We start from the raw sequence: 21,281 nt of genomic DNA on the forward strand, positions 1-21,281 counted from the left end.
CTGAGATTGGTGAGATTAATTTAGGATTAGACTCCTTAGATAGCTGACAAGTTAGCAGCTTTAGATAGCCAAGTCTATTGGATAGATTAAAGTCTATATGCTTGTAGTTAGCAGTGTTTCCCAAGCTTAGACAACCATGCCCTTGTGCTGGCGTAGTTGAGCTGGTTGCCTCACCTTCTTCTGCGATGATGGCCTTACCTTTCTGGAACATCAGAATGATGCATCTCTGTCTCTGGAGGTGCTTTCCGTTCCTCTTGGCTCCTGGGTAAATCTACCTCATACACGGATAGCTGTAACTGGACTTGCTGGTTTAAATCTCATTTCCCTTGATCTCAGGTAAACTTGTCCATCTAAGTGACACACTTAAAGCTCCCTATGTCTGGATGGTACAGATGTACAATTTAAATTCTGTCACCTCTCTGTCTATCAGAAATGCACTTTCTGTCTTTTCCAGAGACACCCTTCTACATACACTAGAGAAAGAACACCTACTACAAGAATGCTAAAAGAACAAGAACTAAGAACTAACTGAAACTGTTTTAGTGTCAAATTCATCGTCTTATGTAACCTTGATTTTATTGACCAATCCGAGTGACATGCATTAGACAAGTTCACCTCTTTTCATGTCAATCACCTCAAACAGTCAATTTGGTACCCCTAGATGACCTTCAAGTAAATGAGGCATCAGTACCTCGACATGCCAGGTCGTGCTTTTACTTCCTCGCTTCTCAATTTCTCTCTAACAAAAAGTCTTACACAGGCCCAGATAAGGCATGCAATATTCACATCTCCCTAACGAGCAACCTCCAGGCCTGTGGCCTTGATGCTTATGTCTTCTATCAGTGGTAAGGAATGTTTTGTTTATATAACCCTTCATGGTATAATTAGCATTAGCAATAGCTCTTTCCTTTCCCAGCATTCAATCTAAATACTGACTCCATTTTGGGGGCAAATTTAAGGCAATTTTTAGGACATTTCTGCAATAGCATATATATAGGGACTCCATATTTAAGTATTATGTCCCCAAGTGGAAGCATTTAGATGAGAAAAAGGAGGGGGCCTAGGATAGATCTTTGAAGCAACTCTGGAGGATAATGATGCATTGGGCAGGAAGAGAAGCCACTGCTGAAGATGCTCTGGCTGCAATCAGATAGGTAAGAGTGAAACTAAGTAAGGGTAGTCCCACAGAGATGGACAACGGAGGAGAGGCATTGTAGAAGGATTGTGCAGTTGCTTGTATCAAAGGCTGCAGAGGGATCAAGGGGGATGAGAAAGGACAATGCACTGCAGTCATAGAGGATGTCATTTGTGACTTTGGTTAGGGCCATTTCAAAGCTGTGGCAAAGGTGGAAACTTGTTTGGCGAGATTCAAACAGGGAATAGATGGAAAGATGATCAAGGATTTAGGAGGCAACAACATTGGAGAGGAAAGGGAGATTGGAGATGGAGTGATAGTTTGCAAGGACAGAGAAGGTCAAGAATGGGTTTTTGAGAAGGTCGTGATGGTGAAGACATTGAAAGAGAGGAGGACAGTACCTGAGAAGAGGGATCCATTTACAATGTCAGCAGTGATAGGGACACTATAATTGGCCTTGATGTTGATGGACTAGGCAGGTGAAAAAATTAGGCAAAGTTCCCAAGCCTGATCATTATCAGGTGACTGCAGCTAGAAAGTGTACATCTGTGGACATCATGGAGGGATAGGATTTGTCTCAGCCCCTCTCGTGGCCCAAGAATTATGTGGAATATGCAGCACAGGAACTGTCCATTCAGCATTTATATTCCACACAAGTCTCCTCCCACACTAATTACCTCTTCCCATCCTGCTCCAACATCTCTTGTGTACAAGAGCTTGCACACAATCGCTGTCCAGACGTACATGTGAGGAAAGGTCGCTTATGCATGGTACTAGAGTGTACTCAGTGTCTATGGAACTGCACCCCAGAATGGACGCCTTCAGATGAGAATTGGAGAGGTGAAAAACATTTAGAAATATACCTTAAAAGGGACTTTTTCCTTTTCATAACCTAAATAACAGAGAACCTTAAATTTTTTCATCTTTTTTGAAACCATTCTATCAAAGAAACATAACTTCAAAACAATGATATACAATATGTACCATTCTGGATAGAACATTCAAAATCAATGTATGGACTGTTTTTTGTATAATACTATAGCAAATCAGACAAAAATACTTGTGCAATATTTATGAGTTTAGTAAGTTTTCAATCTATTCTGTGTGAAGAACCCACTGCAAATACTGTCACACTTTCAGGCGCCCTTGCAAGTATTCACACACTCCTAGTGAATCCTACAAACATTGCACACACCTCTGGAGACCCTCTGCAACTATTGAGACACTTCCAGGCAGCCCCAGCAAATTTTGACATGTCCCCAGTGACCCCTTCCAAATATTGATACCCTCTGTGGGCCCTCTTTATATACTGGTAAACTTCCAAGGAACTTTAACAAATATTGGCACACTCTGGGGGGCCCCTGCAAATAGTAATGTGCTCTTGCAGATAATTAACTTAATGACAGAAAGTGTGACAGTTCTCCAAGGGAAAACAGTTTCGTCACTGCCAAAATGTTTTTTTATTAATGTACAACAGAAACAATCAACTAATAAGTCAGCAACTACAGATTAGAAATGACCTCACAGGCCATTTGCAGACCAGATAGAGTCCAAGGTAAACTATGAATACTTGATGAGGGATTTGGCTCTTTTCTCATTACAGGAAAGCAAATAGTTACTAAAATAATAGAAAAAGCAATTGGACTTGAAGCAAATATAATTGAACAGAATGGAGAGCAAACATATGATTAGGTGCATGAATGTTACATCAGAAGAAGGGAGAGGAAATTTCATAACACAGAATTAAGTAAAGGGGGGATGGACAGAATTTGCTGTCAAAATGACGGTGAGGCTAATGGAGCTGACCATTATTTATGCGCAAATTGTGCAGCGACTTCAGGCGAGGGCGGTTGTGCGGTTAAACATGGAAATCCAGAAATTGCTGTCTGAGATGTGCCACTCTGCCTTTAGCTTCGCAAAAATGGCATCTCACTGTCTGCCTCACCATTGAAATGCATTGCATGGCGTTAAGTTCATGTATTTGCATGGTAGATATGAAATAATCTCGCCACAGAAAGTTAAGTCAAGTCAATTCAAGTTAAGTACCCATTTAACGATGTGATAAGTGTTAATTAATGCCAGTCAACCTCTCTGGCACTGAAAATTAACTATTATAAGTGTTGGAGATTTTTTTTAACTTTTTCTTTCTGTCTTTTAATCCAATCTTTCTTTCCCTCTCTTTATTTCTCTTTCTATACCTGATTTGACATTGAATTCACCATTCTAACTTACACTTCCTTCTCGGTCCATGTGCTGTTAATTTCACAATCCTTCAATCTGATTGGTTAAGGAGATACACAGTTGCTTGCCCTGTTCGCTCAGATCCCAGATGCCCTGTAGAGGGTGCCACACCGTTTCCATCTCGCACCCCCAGCAACTTGTGGCATAAAATATCATCGAGATTAAAAGGGCAAGGGAAAGTCTAACTAAGGGCAGGCACAATTCATTGCCCTGCTACAGCAAATGCTGGGCCAGTGTATTTTGGAGCAGGCTTGATGGACCAACTGGTCTTTTCCTGCCCATCAATTTCGCATGTTTGTATGTGACTGAAATATCTGCTAATGCTATGCTGGACTTCACTGTATAAAATTACATGTTAGGGTTAAACTATCTGCTAATATTGGGATAATAATTTGTCTGATTGCTATTTTTTGAAAATCAGTGGACAGCTTCTTAAAGAATGGGGCAGATTTTCTTGTTCTTGCAGTTGCGGTTAGTGGATTGCCTGAGTGCAGAGAATACAGGAAAATCAGGTGGGGAGGAGTTCACACCCCTAACGGAAACCGGTAGATTTTTTTTGGCCGTTAATTTAAATGGGAAGGAAAAATCAGGTAGGCCGTAATGAGCCTGGGCTCCTCCTCACCAAATTTTCCCGCAGGTGATTCAATAGCTGCCTGTTCAGGAGCGAGTCAATCTGTCCCAAAGTGTTTACGATTTCAGTAGAGAAACCAAACAGATTAAATTTTCACCAATGGGTTTACAATGTCGCTAAACAGACTGACCAGAGGAATTTTTATCCCATTGCCTTGCTGTCCCAGGACAGATGGTCCTCTTAAACTAACCACAATCTATCCTTCACAAAAGGCCCACAAAATGCAGCAGGGACAATAATGCAATCTTATTCCATGGACAAAAAGTTCCTCTATGCACATATGATGAAAGCATATACCCATCATTTGGAAACAAAGTTGCAATTTTGGTACATAATCTACAGATGTAATCATCCCCCTCCATATCTTTCTACAATGCATAACATTGTATGAAGCATCAAACTTAAATTCAATGAAGGAGAAACTAGAACTTAAATTGATTTTTTGGGATAGGATTTGGCCATTAGATGTTTCTTGGTGTTTTTTTCTGGTTTTAACAGGATTATATAACATTTTGGTACAAATATGCAGATGAGCAGGCCAAAGCTCGATGACAAAATGGCAAAGATCTCGACAGCGACGGTGTATTTTCCAGGGGAACTGACATAGGCTGGGATAAAGGTCAGCCAAACAGCACAGAAGATCAGCATGCTAAAGGTGATGAATTTAGCCTCGTTGAAATTATCCGGCAGCTTTCGGGCCAAAAATGCAAGAACAAAGCTCATGCAGGATAGAAAGCCGATATAACCCAGCACACAGCAAAACGCCATCACTGACCCTAAATCACACTCAAAAATAATCTTCTCCTTGTAATATTTAGTCTGCTTTACTGGAAATGGTGACGACACAATAAGCCACACAACACAGATTGCAACTTGGACGACTGTGCAGAGCAGGACGCTGAGGATTTGCTGCAGAGTCCCGAACCATTTCATCAGGTTATTGTTAGGGAGAGTGGCTTGAAACGCCATCAGCACAACCAGGGTTTTGGCCAGCACGCACGAGATGCAGAGAACGAAGCTGACACCAAACAGTGTGTGCCTCAGCATGCAGGACCACGCTGAGGGTTGGCCAATAAAAGTCAGCGAGCACAGGAAGCACAACATCAACGAAAAGAGAAGAAGGAAACTGAGCTCGGAATTGTTGGCTCGAACGATCGGAGTCTTCCTGTAATACCAGAGGACTCCGGCGACAGCCACTGTGCTGGCCGTTCCCAGCAAGGACACAGTGGTCAGTGTGATTCCCATGGCGTCTTCAAATGAGAGGAACTCAATTTCTTTTGGGATGCATTCATTTCTTTGTGGGTTGGACCAATATTCCAATGCACATGGAATACAGTTTAGTGAATCTGAGATAAATTTAAAAAAGAAGTAACGGTAGATTTATATACAATCTACCATCAAACAATACATTCCCTTACACATACTTAAACATTTCTCTGATTCTTCTTTTTTGGATGCAGCTCACCCCAATAGAATAAACTGAGTCTATTTTTGGTGAATTATTAGCTTTAACAAGTGAGTGATAATGCTGGGAAATACAGCACACATCATTTCCAAGCTCTCAGATTCAGCATCAAGTTCTCCCAGGTCAGGTATAGTACAAAATAAAGCTCGCTCTGTCCTGACCCAATGCCAATTATGTCTCCCATGCTACAGCATTGAAACATCTTGCGTTTTCCTCCTTTGTGGCATCTCTGAGTGAAATTGCTCATTTAGTGTCAATTAGAGCCAAATTAAGGAGAGTGTGCAGGGCAGTGAACACGTGGGGCATGATTTTGACCTCAAGCCGGGATGGGGGCAGGGGGGTCAAATTGCGGACAGCCAGGCGTCCTTGCAATTTTGACGTAAGGATGTCTTTTATTTCTTCTTGTTGCTTTGCCGTCGGACTGACCGGCTTGATTGACAGGCTGGTCTCAGTCGAACGGGAGAGCAGCGAGGAAGAGGACGTGTTCAGGTAAGTCTTCAGGTAAGTCTTTGTTTGTATGGATTGGGGGGGGCATGGGTGGGTCATGGGGGCACATGGGCATGGGTTGGCATGGGGGCACTGGTGGGCATGGGAGTCACAGCATGGGGTGTCAGTCATGGGGGCTGGGATTGGGGGTCAGTCACATGGGGTGTTGGGATCGGGCATCATCGCGGGATCCACGATCGTCGGGGGGGTAATCGGGGGGGTCATCGCAGGGTTCTGCGATCGTTGGGGAGGGGTCGGAGATTGGGAGGGGGTTCATAATCATTGTGGGGGGCAGAGATCGGGGGGTGGTCTACAATCGTTAGCGGGGGTAATCGGAGATTGGTGGGGGGGGGTCCCTTATTGTTGGGGAGGGGTCGGAGATTGGGGGTGTCCACGATCGTTGGGGGGGGGGATCGGAGATCAGGACGGGGTCCCCAATCATTGAGGGGGGGGTCGGAGATTGGGGGGGGTCCACGATCGTTGGGGGTTCATTGCAGGTAGGCTTGTTGGGCCTAGGGGAAGTGCTCCTGCTCCTCCGGACCCACAACCTTTGCCAGAAAGGCAAATACCTGTTAGTTTTGGGAACTTCTTGCCTACTTTCACATGCGTAAAAGGGAAGGCCCGGGAATCCCGGCCCCCAGGGGTTGAAATTGGAAACTCTGAACAAATGGAGGCCTGCAGCCTCCTTGAAAAGTTTTAATCACCAATCCAACTCCTGGGAGCGGGTTGGTCGCCCGCCCTGGTGAAAACCGGAATTGAGCGGGTTGGTGGCAGGTTGGGGGGGGGGCGGGTCTGAAATGATTGCGATTTTGAATGCCCCCCCGCCCCCCCCCCGCCACCCGTTTTTCCCTTTTAAAATCGTGCCCATGCTCACTAGGAACCGGTTCAAAAATGCTCAAAACTACCAAGTGAGAAGAAAAAAATTTCATCCCATAAACCCAGACTTGACTCAAACCCTGGTTTTAAAAAGCATGGTGCTTCCCACCGCATAATTTTATTTTAAAAGGAATTGGTAACTATTTGAAGAGGAAGAATATAAAAGGGTATAGACAAAAGGCAGGGGAATGGGATTAGAGCAGTCAGCTCCACTTGAAGCACCCAAGTTGCTGTTCCGTATGTGTGAGCCTGGGCAATGACTATTGGCGAGATATCAGACTACAAACAACAGCACAGCTGAATACAACCTGGCCCTCAACAGGCATCCCCATATGTGAACTTCTGGCATGGTTGCCTGGGTTGTGATTATGACCAGGAGCCCTTACCAGTTGTCTCCTTCTTAGCTTGAAAATGCTGAGGCTAACAGTAGCACCCTTGTTGCTGCCCTGACTGGGATGAGCTAACTCAGCAAACGTCAAACTCTGGACCTCTCCAGTCTTATTTGGGTCAGTGCCCCACAGCATGGTGCATTTATCCACTGGGTCATAGCTGTTGCGGAGGGGGTGGGTGGGGGGGGTGGAGGTTGCTAATATCCTTCCACCTTAAAGGAAGTATTATTATAGGATCATAGAATCATACAGCACAGAAGGAGGCCATTCGTCCCATCATGCTCTTTGAAGGAGCTATCCAATTGGTCCCACTCCCCTGTCCCTTTCCCCATAGCCCTGCAATTTTTTTCCTTTTCAAGTATTTATCCAATTGTCTTTTGAAAATTACTACTGAATCTGCTTCCACCACCCTTTCAGGCAGAGCATTCCAGATCAAAACAACTCGCTGCGTAAAAAAAATTCTCCTCATCTCCCCTCTTATCCAATGAATTGACATAAAGAATCCTTTTGAAGTCTACTCATGACAATGGACAATCATAAGATAAATATATGTACCTATTTCATTGCTAATTTCACCATCAGCACATGGTAGACAGTCAAAGCAGCAGATCTGTTCCCCATTTTGAATTGCTTTCCTTGTGCCAGGAGGACAACTTTTACTGCATAATGACTCTGGGACCTGAGATATTAAAGAAAAGAACAAAGTGCATGTATGATTACATAACAGATTATAACACGCGAAACTGAATAAAACCCAGAAATTTTGGGGTGAGATTTCTTCTGGTTGCGAAATGTTAGTGACCATATTTGTAAGATAGTGGCCATATTTCCTATGTTTGCTATTTCTGGCAAATTTGTAAAAGAGCGCCCTGGCAGTAGAGATCAGAAGAAATTTTGCCACCATATTCACAACATTATCAACACTGAGCAATCAGAACAAGTTTTCCCCAATGCAGATTGCATAAGTCATTAAGTGCCACTCATATTTTGTAATGATTCATTCTAGAAATTATACTTATATAATAATAGATATTAGAGGTCATCCAGTTGTTTGCATATACAATAACATCTGGGCCCTGAATTTCTGCAAAGGAGATTGGGACAACTCCTGCAGAAATTCAAGGTCAACTATCTCAATGAGAAATTGTCTAACCAGTTTGTAAAGTCAGTACATTCAAGATTCCTGAAAGACGGGTGTACTAGCTTGACTTCTAGAGTTGGAAGCCAATAGAATCAAAATGACTGCTGCTGTTGCAAAACATACTATGGATTCTAGACATGATGAAAATCGTACATTGACTCTGTATATTGAGCACAATGATAAGTCTTCAAGGTAGACACACGACTGCAATGGTTTACCTCAGCCTTCTCACCAGTCCAGACGATAGCGTTCTCATGTATCACAAGATCTTGTCCTGATTCTGTAGCTGCATCAAAACGCCCCACGTGCACAAATCTGACTGAGCCATCTTCACTCTTCTGCCAGTTCACAATGTCATATGTTGCAACTATATCACCGTTCTCATCAAAATAGATTTCTTCTCCCAACTTACTGGTGTATCTTACTTCTTTCAAGTAATGTAAGAGCTGAGCAAAAAGGTAGAGGTTACAATAGATTGCCAACAAAATCAATATAAGCTCTCAGTTTTATGTCTTTTTAGTCAATTCTTTATTTCCAATTTCTGCCATTGGTCTTTGAGTGGTAGCTCAAAACCGGTGATAGCAAATCGGCAGCCCATTTTACACCCGACTGTTTTACACCCTGCCCGATTTACACCCACCCGTTTTACACCCCTCCCGTTTTACACCCACCCGTTTACACCCACCCAATTTATATCCACCCGTTTTACACCCCCCGTTTTATACCCACCTGATTTACACCCGCCCGTTTTACTCCACGCCCGATTTACACCCGCCCGTTTTGCACCCACCCGTTTTGCACCCACCCGTCTTACACCTGCCTGATTTATATCCACCCGTTTTACACCCACCTGATTTACACCGCCCATTTTACACCCGCCCGATTTACACCCTGCCCGATTTACACCCCGCCCAATTTTCTTTACCATTGACTTCAATATGCAGGACTGCAAAAAAAAGTTTGTAGTTCTGATACCTAAATGAAAAACTAATATTTTTTGAGGTAAAAGAAAAGACCATTCATCCCATCATACTGGTCGGTTACATCGAATTACATAGAATTTACAGCACAGAAAAATGCCATTCGGCCCAATCGGTCTATGCCGGTGTTTATGCTCCATATAAGCCTCCTCCCACCCTACTTCATCTAACCCCATCAGCAAATCCTCCTATTCCTTTTCATCCCTCATATACTTATCTAGTTTCCCCTTAAATACATCTATGCTATTTGCCTCAACTACTCCATGTGGTAGCAAGTTCCACATTCTAATCACTTTCTGGGTAAAGAAGTTTCTCCTGAATTCCTCATTGGATTTATTAGGGACTATCTTATATTTATGACCACTGGTTTTGGATTCCCCGACAAGCAGAATCATTTATCAGTACATAACCCCCCAGCCTGATGATGTGCTAAGTGATTGTAAAACACTTTAGGACATCCTGAGGTTGTGAAAAGCAATATATAAATGCAACTTCTTCCTTTCCTTCTATATCCATAGCTGTTGCTCTCTGCCTTAAAGGCAGATTGTGGGTAAATCAGATTTACTAAGTTTAAAAGAAATCTTAAATGGAGACAATTATACCAGAGCTTCAGCTGAACGCAACTACACAGATTGCTTGTTGTGGCATGTTGCTGTTGCAACATTTCCCAACAAGCATGCATAAAGCAATAGCTTCATTACATTCCATATTACTCTTAGTTCCACATTTTAATTTTATTCTTATCCCTATTTGGAAGTATTTCACATCCTACAGACCCTAATTCCTTCCTGAATCCTCGCTGCATTGAAATGAAGACTCATCACAGCAACTCCCTCTCTAACTCGTGTTTTAGGACCTCAATAATGCAATTCTTTACCTCCTTCGTCCTTTTGTTTCTCCTAAAAGCTTTTAAAAGTCAAGCATCAAAAACTAAATAGTACGGCTCTGAATTTCCGCAAGGATTTTGCTGTAACTCCAGTGGGAGTCAGGCGAAACCCATTGGAAAAAGGCAGGGACTAAGTTATGCCGGGTTCCCGTTGCCACCAGGAATTCCTGTTAGCCTTGTAAGAGACAGAACCTTTGCCTGTCCCTTACGTAGAATTACATAGAATTTACAGCACAGAAACAGGCCATTTGGCCCAACTGGTCTATGCTGGCATTTTTGCTCCACACAAGCTTCCTCCCACCTCTCTTCATCTAACCCTATCAGCATATCCTTCTATTCCTTTCTCCGTCATGTATTTATCTAGCTTCTTCTAAAATGCATCTATGCTGGTTGCCTCAATTATTCCGTGTGGTAACAAGTTCCACATTCTTACCACTCTTTGGGTAAAGAAATTTCTCTTGAATTCCCTATTGTATTTATTGGTGACTATCTCATATTTATGGCCCCTAGTTTTGGTCTCCCCCCCCAAGTGGAAACATCTGCTCCACGTCTACTTATCAAACCCCTTCATAATTTTAAAGACCTCCATTAGGTCACCCCACAGCCTTCTCTTTTCTAGAGAAAAAAGCCTGAAAGACTGCAAGACAACAAAGCCATGGGCACGGACTCCCTATACTGGGAGTACAGCTTCTATGGCTCATAAGGGATCCAGTGTATTACTGGAGGCTACTATGCTGAGAGATATGAGGCGTACTGGCATCCAAATGGACATGAGTGGGCCTCGCCGAGGGGTCCAGCCCAGGGAAGTAGTCTCAGCCCCCCAAGAAATGGAATTTAAAAAAATCTGGGTTACCGCCCCGCTTTACATGGGGGTCAAGGGGAAGGTGGATAGGGTCTTGAGGAGTGAGGAGCCTGGGCAATCCTCCCTGATTGTAGGCAGGCATAGGATTTTCCAGGCCCATGGGGCAGATAGGCACAGGATAATAGACCATATTTCAGGCACCCAAAGGCCAAACAAGTGAAGTGACCTCCTGCTCACTCTGCAAAACTCCGGCCGGGTCAGTACTGGAGGGCACCGGCACCCGTGATCCCAATATAAGCACCCGAAATGTGGCCCGTTGATTTTTGCTCCTGGTTCTTCATTTATCTTCTCTTTCTCTCCGTCTCTTTTCAACCTCAGTGATGACATGCTCTCTGACCCTTGGATCTGCAGCACAGTGGAATTTTACGGATTTTAAATTGTTTTACAATTCTTAAAATACTTTACCTGCCAAGGTTGGAAGTCAAAGATGTTTCCGCAAGTTCGGTTGTCAAACGGGCCGCTACCATTTTCACATGAATGTAAATTGTGAAGGGAATGAGCTATTGCATATATTGCTTTGTACACGTTGTATGAAATTCTTAATTCTGATACATCAGAATATATATTGTAAGTATTGTTTAATTCTTCCGATCCTGTGCATTTTTTCCGAGGTAACATTGACGCGCTCTGCCCTTTGCGTTCGGCTGGTGTCCCAATAGAACATTTAAATATTGTTTCCCACAATTCTTTCACAAACACATTATTCGGAGTTTTGAAAGGATGGGCTTGAAGAAGGAAATTTCTCAGGCCTGGAATTTCTGCTCTGGGGATTGCAAACCCTATTGTCCCGCTCAGAGACAGGAAATTTTTACTCGTTGCAATTAAAGCAGATGTAACCCAGGCCTCGCTCGCTATCCATTGCCTACCAGTGATATTTTGCTTTACAACTTCTCTGATTAAAGGATACGCATCTCCCTCAAGAGCAAACATGACAATGACCCTTGCGGTAGACGTTTTGATTGTCTCTGTTATTTGAAGCATCTTTCGCCTGGAATACACTTTTGGAATTACTTCAGTAAAAGCGATGCAAACGCCATGTTTTCTGACTTCGTCGCTGAATGCTTGAATCCCATTCTGTCCGTAGTCATCATCGCCAGCGATCGATCCAATCCAGGTCCATCCGAACCGGTGCACTAATTGAGCTACAGCTCTGGCCTGGAAGGCATCGCTTGGTATTGTTCTGAAAAAGGCTGGGAATTCATTTCTGTTGCTGAGACATGTACAGGATGAGAAGTAGCTGACCTGGAGAAAATCAACAATGGAAGATATCATGTAATGTTTCACAGATAATTGAGAAATGAGAATAGAACTATCACTTGAACATAATAAATTTGAATGCAGATGCAGAAACCACGTTAGAATGGTACAAATGGTGGAGGTTCCACTATATCAACTTAGGGGAGGGAAGATTTTGTGGTCTCACTGTTCTAAGTTTTATCCTCTTATTAACTATTCAGCAATGTCCATCCCCACATCCACTTCCAGGTCAGGATATCAGCCTGTTCTAATCCTTTATAATTGCTATTAATGCTGCTCAATCAATTGGATTTAGTTGGACAATGTTAGATTTTTTTTTCTCTTTTGCATACATGACAATCCTCAACCAAGTAAAACTAGCAAGTTGTAAAAGTGTGACTTTAATAGTTCCGCAACATTCAAACCAAATGACAAATTGAACCAGTTGGTAGTCCTAACCAACTCTTCTAATAATGATTCTCTCTCACCCCCAGCAAACACACTGAACATCAACACAACCTACTAGGGTCATCCACTGCTCACATCAAAGGGTACTAGGGACATTCTGATTGTCCTCACTGGCCTAGTCTAGACTGCGGAAATTGGCCAGGATCACCACTTTCTTCCCCCTGTGGACAGTATGAGTGTGTAAGCGATGCCCTCATGATGCAATAATCTGATAACACTCGGTATCAAAGCTTGTACATAAACAGTAGCCTTTTGAGAACATAGAAATATAGGAATTGTTAGACGACAAAAGACCAAGTTCCGCCTAGTTTGCCTTCTACCATCCTGGTAGTCATATGATACAACGATAATGGAGTTGTTGACTAATCATAGCAATCAATCTCTATCAATTAGTCTACAACAGATCCCAGAATTGACACCCCAGTGGTGGAGAGCTTTGGGAACTATAGGAAACAAAGTCACCTTTTTCCTCCCAAGCCTGTTACACTTACCACAGGTCATGTCTCAAATGACTCATAATTTGTATCACAAAATGTTATTTACTGAAGGAATCAATACTAACTGCTTCCACCATCTCCCTAGGGAGCCTGTTCCACTCATGCACTGAAATATTCAGGGCAATTTTAACGTAACCCTCATGGTGAGAACTGGACGGGTCCCCTGGACTGCCCTTTCTACACTCCGCCCGATTTTACGCTTCATTAAAGTCAATGGAGGGCAAAATCAGGCGGAGTGTAAAACAGGCGACAGACTTGAAGACGTTGCTTTCCCACCCGGCAAGTTAGGTTAAAATGGCCCTCATTGTTTCCGCAGATTTGTTTTGAATTTACTCCCCTTCAAGTGCAGGCCACGTCCTCAGGTTCTGCCATTCCAGATGAGGTGAAATAGCTTGTCACTGTCTACGTTATCTAGTCCCTTTAGAATCCTAAAAACAGCAATCGACCTCAATCATATAACTTCACAACTTTCTCTTTTCCAGTGAAAACATGCCCAATTTACATAATCGTTCAACACCTGCCACTGCTGAGCTCTAGCAAAGGGTCTCTGACCCAAATATCAACCCACCTCCCTTTCCCCAGACACTGATAGACCCTCCCTTACAGGGCTCGACAGGGTAAATGCAGGGAGGATGTTTCCCCTGGCTGGGGAGTCTAGAACCAAGGGTCACAGTCTCAGAATAAGGGATAGGCCATTTCGGACTGAGATGAGGAGAAATTTCTTCACTCAGAGGGTGGTGAATCTTTGAAATTCTATACCTCAGAGGGCTGTGGAGGCTAAACCATTGAGTACATTAAAAACAGAGAGCGATAGATTTCTAGAGGCATCAAGGGATATGGGGATGGTGCAGGAAAATGGCGTTGAGGTAGGAGATCTGCCATGATCTTGTTGAATGGCGGAGCAGGTTCGAGGGGCTGGAGAGCCTACTCTTGCTCCTATTTCTTATGCTCTTATGTTCTCCCCACAGCAGAAACATCCATTGCTGTGAAGGAATTACAGCTAAAGTTTGAAGTTATTAAAGTAACTTAAATACAAGGGTGCTGGATGCAGATTCAATAGTAACATTCTAAAGGGAATTGGATAAATACTTGAAAGGAAAAATTTACAACACCGTGAGGAAAGAGGAGGGGAATGGGACTAATGGCTAGCCCTTTCAAAGAGCCGACATAGGCATGATGGGCCGAATGGCCTGCTGTACCTCCTATGATACTATGATATTATGATATGCTATTTGTAGGACCTTGCTGGGCACAACATTGGTTGCATGTTTGCAACAATGACTACACTTTAAAAGTAATTTTTTGAATGTGAAGTGCTTTGGAGTGTCCTAAAGACATGGTAAGATTTTATATAAAAGCAAGTTTATAGTTAGAGAGAAAATATTTTCTCTGGTGGGGTAGTCCAGAACAAGGTAGCATAATCTGAAAATTAGAGCTAGGCCATTCAGGGGTGATGTCAGGAAGCATTTCTGAACTGTGGTCTAAAGCTCATGTGCACAATTATGATCTTACCATTGGAATTTTGAAGGGTGTCACAGTTTTTGCTACCACCAAGGATTGTGTTGACCCTGAGTCACCAACAATCACAGGAATGGAAGAAGTTCCCTCGCAGCTGTAATTGGAGACATCTTCATACACTCCACTGGCTAATGTTAAAGCTGCCCTTAATGAATGTGTTGGCGTGGTACACGTGTCATAAATATTATAGCCCAGTGTTACATTTGGCAGGAGCACTGGGTCTTTGTTTATTTCTTGTAATGCAAAAAGCATCGTCTGCATCCAGCGAAAGGACCTGGAATTGAAACTGAGAAATATATGGACATTGGTTAATGCTTGATTTACAAATCCAAAGCTTAGAAGGTTTGAGAATATCATGTGTCATACCAAAAAATGTAATATCAAATGTCATATCGTAAGTTTGAGTGGAAAGCAAATGATGAAACTGTAGCCTGTCAGACCATGAAATGTAACAGTAATTACTAATATTATTATTATAACTACCAGTTATATTGATAGCATTAGCTTGGCTTAGTTAGTAACATTCTGGCCTCTGAATTGGAAGATAATGGGTGGAAGCCCCCTCTCCTGGACTTGAGCATATGATCGGGGCTGACACTTCAGTGATGAGTGCTGTATTGTTGGAGGCGTCATCTTTTGGATGAGATGTTGAACTGAGGGCCTGTCTGCCTGTTCAGGTGGATGTAAAAGATCCCATCGCAAAATTCAAAGAAGAGCAGGGGAGTTATCCTGGACAACATTCTTCCCACCACTAAAACCAGATTAACTGGCAATTCATCTCCTCTTCTGACTGTGGGATCTTACATAAGAAACACTTGAAAAATAATTTGAAGTGTTTTGTGACCTCCTAAAGACCTGATAACAAAACAACAACAACTTGCATTTATATAGTGCTTTTAACATAGTAAGACATCCCAAGATGCTTCACAGGAGTGTATCAAAGAAAATTTCACACTGAGCCACATAAGGAGGTATTAGAACACATGGCCAAATGCTTGGTCAAAGAGATAGGTTTTAAGGAGCGTCTTAAAGGAGGAGAGAGAGGTAGAGAGGCGGAGAGGTTTAGGGAGGTAATTCCAGAGCTTAAGGTCTAGGCAGCTGAAGGCACGGCCGCCAATGGTGGAGTGCTTAAAATTGGAGATGTGCAAGAGGCAAGAACTGGAGGAGTGCAAAGATCGCAGAGGGTTTTATGGCTGGAGGAGGTTACAGAGATAGGGAGGGGCGAGGCCATGGAGGGATTTAAAAACAAGGATGAGGATTTGAAAATCGAGGTGTTACCGGACCGGGAGCCTATGTAGATCAGCGAGCACAGGGGTGATGGGAGAACGGGACTTGGTGCTAGTTGTTTCTTCCCATCTCTTCCATTTCATGCCACACTCATTATCTTCAAAACATATGTACTTTAGAGGACCAGACCACTGTAATGATGCAAAATTATTAAAGAGAATCATTTCATAGAATTACATAAAATTCACAGCGCAGAAACAGACCATTTGGCCCAATGGTTCTATGCCGGTGTTTATGCTCCACAGAAGCCTCCTCCCATCTTACTTCATCTCAACCTATCAACATATCCTTCTATTCCTTTCTTCCTCATGTACTTATCTAGCTTTCCCTTTAATGGATTTATGATGTATTTATACATTAAATGATGTATATTGAAATGAAAAAGATACACAGAAAGAAAATGGAAAAACAAAACAATCAAAGGTAATTTTTAAAAATTCTGCGGTAATATTTATACTTGGCATCTTAGGTCCTCTGGCCTTCATACTCAGGCTGTTGAAAGACTAGACAATCCCCCTTACAACTAGCGATGTGGGGCTCCATTCAGATGTGACTTGCTTTTCAGATTTCTCCTCCCCATTGCAGAGAGACACCATAACATATGCTTAGTAGTTCTCTCCTTGTGTAGGTCTGATTGAGAACTGAAAGAGTGGGTGTCAAACCTCCATCTGTCTCACTCTGACACTGGTGCTCTCAGTGGCAGCAGCACTGTACCATAGCGGAAGGAAGAGGAATGCTGGATGATAATTATCTTCACAATAAAACAGCATATGGTGCAGAAAACTAGAAACAAATTATGCTTGTTGGGAAACTGCAAAAACATTTGCAAACAGTGTTGGCTTCCCCTTTAAAGATTACTGCCTGTGCTATACGATATGCCACACTACTCCTGTTCACTTCTAGAGATGTTATTATGCTACAGGTACTGGTTTGAGGTTGGTATCTATACACATAGGGCTAGCAGACCCACGTTATGCTGGCACCTCCACATAGATCTCCGGTCGAATAAAAATGAATTCTCTGAATGCCATTTTAATTCTCCATCCCACTCCCACTCTGACCTCTCTGTCCTTGGCCTCCTACACTGTTTCAGTGAAGCTCAACGCAAGCTCGAGGAACAGCACCTCATCTTTCTACTAGGCACTTTACAGCCTTAACATTGACTTTAACAACTTCAGATCTTAACCATCGCGCTCAATTTCTCTTGGATATTCTGTAGCCATTTACACTTCCTTTAGACCCATCTTTTGTCCCATTATCACTTCCTTTTATCTTGTACCATCATCCCTTTTGTTGTTTAATCGTTCCTGCCCTCCACCTTATTACAGACCTTTCCCTTTTGTTCTTTCCTTTCTCCCCACCTTTTCTCTGGCTCTATATTTATTAAAAGCAGTTCATCTCCAGCATCTTCCAGTTCTGACGAAATGTCATTGATCTGAACTCTGTTCCTCTCTCCACAGAGGCTGCCTGACCTGTTGAGTGTTTCCAGCATTTTCTGTTTTTATTTCTCTGAATCTGAGTCGTGTGGCATCTCTAAATTACAGTAAGCGTTTAGATCAATGCAAAGATGAAACTATTTCACATCAATGCAAACCTGGTAGTATAACTGGCTTGAAAGTGAAAGCACTGTGTAAATGTCAAATCCATATAGACAAAGTAAAGCGCTCCACTACTTTAATTTATAATAATAAGTGAAATATAATCTGGCCTCTAAACCCATTTCCCAGTAGATATCTATGTGCAACATAAGATAGTTTTATGTTCAGTGCTAATTGACACTAATTTATTAATGTCTCCTTGGAGGCAACAAGATGAAAAAATATCTTGCTGGTTAAGAAGCAGTTCATATCCTGAGGCTGCAGTGGAGTGATTTTGTCAGAGTCATTTAAGGAGTTTTATATTACAACGGACTTCCATTGAAGCTGATCTAGCAGTTCATAGGTGCCATTGCAGGGCTCATCGAGTAGGAGAATCTTCTATTTCTCAGGGTTGCATCTCCACACTTACTGATAAGTGCAGGGGTGCAAAAATAAATCTAAGTTAATATAAATTTAAGGATAAAGATGCACTATTTTATATTAAAACATACTGGGGATAAAACACTTTGGGTTTGGGCAGAAAACTGTCACACATTGACCAGCCATTATACACTCATTGGTCAATGGAAAGGTAAATGGGATAGGGCGTATAACAGACATCGGTCCAGCTTTCCACAAAGCTCGAAGTAAAAACTACCCCAATTAATTTGATATATTTTATCTTGCATTCAATTTTTAAATTTTTTTTCCTTTTTTGTACCATCCTGACTCATCGGAGCACAGCTCCATGGACACCGACAACCCTCCAGTACTTATCTCAAATGTTCATTCTTCATGCTTGAACCCAGACAAGATATTTTACCATGGAGAGCATCACAGCTGGTCTCCATCCTATCTTCTTTCAATACTACCACGCAAGCACTTTTCAGTAAGTGCCCTTGACCGGAAATGGCAACCGTGGTAGATTTTTTTTTTTGCCTTCCTTTGCTCAGGGCCACTGAGCCGGTTGTGGGGCCCACTGCCTGCCTAGGTGAGATCAGTTAATTCAGCACAGACCGAACATGAGGGGAGTGAAACTGATCTTGGGCAGTAGTGCAAAATGGGCGATAGTGAATTGGCAGCTTGTTTTACACCACGCCTGATTTTCTTTTCCGTTGAAGTCAGCGGGCGAGGTATAAAACAAGCTGCCGATTTAATATTGCCCATCTTGCGCTACAGTGCAAAACCGGGAGCCTTCCTGTTCTACACTGGATGGTGCCTCGATCCACTGAGCCATCAGTGGAACTTCTTAAAAAACATATTTAACTGGTTGTAATATTTTTGTCATATCCGTTAAAAAAATTGTTAATGTTCTCTGATGCTTGACTGTTGCCATTGAAGACACACCTTGCTCAACAGACTTCTGAATACTTTGATTTTTCAAACTTAATTGATGTTGCTTACATGATCCGAACACTACTGATCTGCCCCGTAACTTTGAAAATTGTGCAAAACAGCTTAAGGGGGGTGAAATTTGACTTGAGTGGGGACACAAAGCGGGCGGAATCGCATCTGCTGCCTGTTATACGCCCCGTCTGAATTCAGCTCCGCTGAAGTTAATGGGACTGAATATCGGGCCGGGCGTATAACAAGTGGCTGATGCGATGCCGCATGTTTTGCATCCTCGCCCAAGTCAAATTTCACCCTGATAATCCTTATAACTGTAAATTATGTAAAAATATTGTCTTTATAATGTTAAAATAATATTGTATCTAATTTCACAATAAATTCAATGCACCTTTAGTACTGCTTCAGTGAAATTGGAATGTCTTCTCTGTAACTATCATTTATTTTCTTTTAAATTTAATAATAATTTACAGCGTTTAGGACAGATATCTTCTGTACTTTATTTTACAACAGATTACAATAAAGTATCTATTTGTCTAAATTTACAATTAGATGCCCTTCGATGGTTCAGTTGTTAAAGGCAATCTATTGAGATATCACTGAGCCACTCAGAGGAATAAGGGTTCCTGGTTAGATTCCCAATTTGTGGCTTTAACTGATTTTAGCAACGATACTACATTTGGGTCTCAATATCTCTGGGCTAGGAAATTTGAATAATCAATAATTCCTAATCATTACCCAGTGACCACGGCTTGAAAATGTTCATTTGTGGGCAGCAGGTAAGGCCAGGGATGGGACTGACTGATGGAGCAGTCAGTCTGCCTACACTCACTGCCTAGGCTCACACAGAAAGAATAACCACTTGGTCAAGATACCAGAGGCTAGCTAGTGCCAGTGGAATTAAACTACAGCATATTCTGGACAGTAAAGAAAGAAATAACTTGCATTTATGTATCACCTTTCATGACCTCAGGACGTCTATTACAGCCAATGAAATACTTTTGAAGTGTAGTCACTGTTGTAAAATACGGGAGAATATTGGAGGGATGGGTGCGAAAAAGTTCTCTAAGTTCTAGATACATTTATTTTTCATCAGAAACTCAAGGAAATTAAACGAAAATACCTTCTGGTCAATCTATTTTGCGACAAAATTCTGAGTAAAAATGTTTTGAGTGCTAACTAAATATTATTCCACCAATCTATCGGACTTATTCACAAATGTATAATATGGACAATGAGGCTACACTTAAAGAACTAAGAAAATTCTGCTTTCCCTGATGTTCAATATTACTGTAATGATAATGCCTAGTGCTCTGACAATATTATGAAAATTAACAACTTAAGATTATATTTATGTAGTTAGCACATACTAATACAGTAATGGCTATGTTATTACAATGGTATATTATTAAGCATTTTAATTATATGATCATAGAAATTTTGGTAGAAAGGAAGGTAATTTACCCATTGTGTCCATGGTGTTTCTACCTTCCCACTAGAGCTACCTATCCTCATTTCCCCTGTTCTATTCTCTAAATATTTTTTTTCTTAGATGTCACATTTGGCTCAGCTTTAATAGCTACTTGTGGTAAAACATTTCATATTCTAACAATACTTTATTTGAAAAAAATTCTTCCAACCTCCTCCTCTTAATATTAAATGCTTATTTGCGTTCTGTAAAAATGAAGTATTACTTTGCTGTTTGTGTTGATTTAAGGAACAATTAGATAGCGTTAACGATTTTAAAGCCATGTGAAAACATTCACTGGAATTGTTTGAGGTGATTTGCAGCGTAAAAAAATACAAATTCTGACTTACCCATCACAGAACTGTGGCTCTGGTTCTGCAGTGAAGGACAGGTTTGGTTTAATTATTCTAAAATGAATAGGAAACAAGCCATTCAGGACAACATCGCCCTTCATAGAAACTCCAGAAAGATCAAACTTCCCTTGGTGTCTGCATGTTGGTTCAACTGTCCCATCAGCTGGACTCATCAGAAGGAACAAACTCAAAGGCAAAAGGCAATACATTGTCATCTTTCTCATGCAGCAATTATAACTCACTGTTCCTTCCCATCCCCTTTTATACACTCTCAGCAGATTAGTTAATGTCAAGTGAATAGATAAGTGATTAAATGTTACAAGTAAATAAATCTGAATCGTTCAAACCTGCCCAAATCACTAAAGCCTTCATTACACTGGAGAATAGATACTAACTGAAGAATGCACATTGTTATAATTTATATCTGCATGGATAAAG

The 21,281-nt window shown here is 41.9% G+C and overlaps 1 protein-coding gene across 1 annotated transcript; it reads right to left on the reverse strand.

Annotated features, from left to right (window-relative positions):
* Positions 1-4,436: 4,436 nt before the first annotated feature.
* Positions 4,437-20,980, reverse strand: LOC137331254 (extracellular calcium-sensing receptor-like). The gene is made up of 6 exons (XM_067994916.1): positions 20,841-20,980; positions 14,806-15,097; positions 11,498-12,334; positions 8,583-8,810; positions 7,779-7,902; positions 4,437-5,353 (listed from the first exon to the last, which is right to left on the reverse strand). Exons 1-6 carry the CDS (start codon positions 20,942-20,944, stop codon positions 4,437-4,439), a joined length of 2,502 nt encoding a protein of 833 aa, XP_067851017.1. The 5' UTR covers positions 20,945-20,980.
* Between the last annotated feature and the right edge of the window lie 301 nt (positions 20,981-21,281).

This window comes from Heptranchias perlo, chromosome 13 (genome assembly GCF_035084215.1).
Source record: "Heptranchias perlo isolate sHepPer1 chromosome 13, sHepPer1.hap1, whole genome shotgun sequence".
Lineage (NCBI taxonomy): Eukaryota > Metazoa > Chordata > Chondrichthyes > Hexanchiformes > Hexanchidae > Heptranchias > Heptranchias perlo.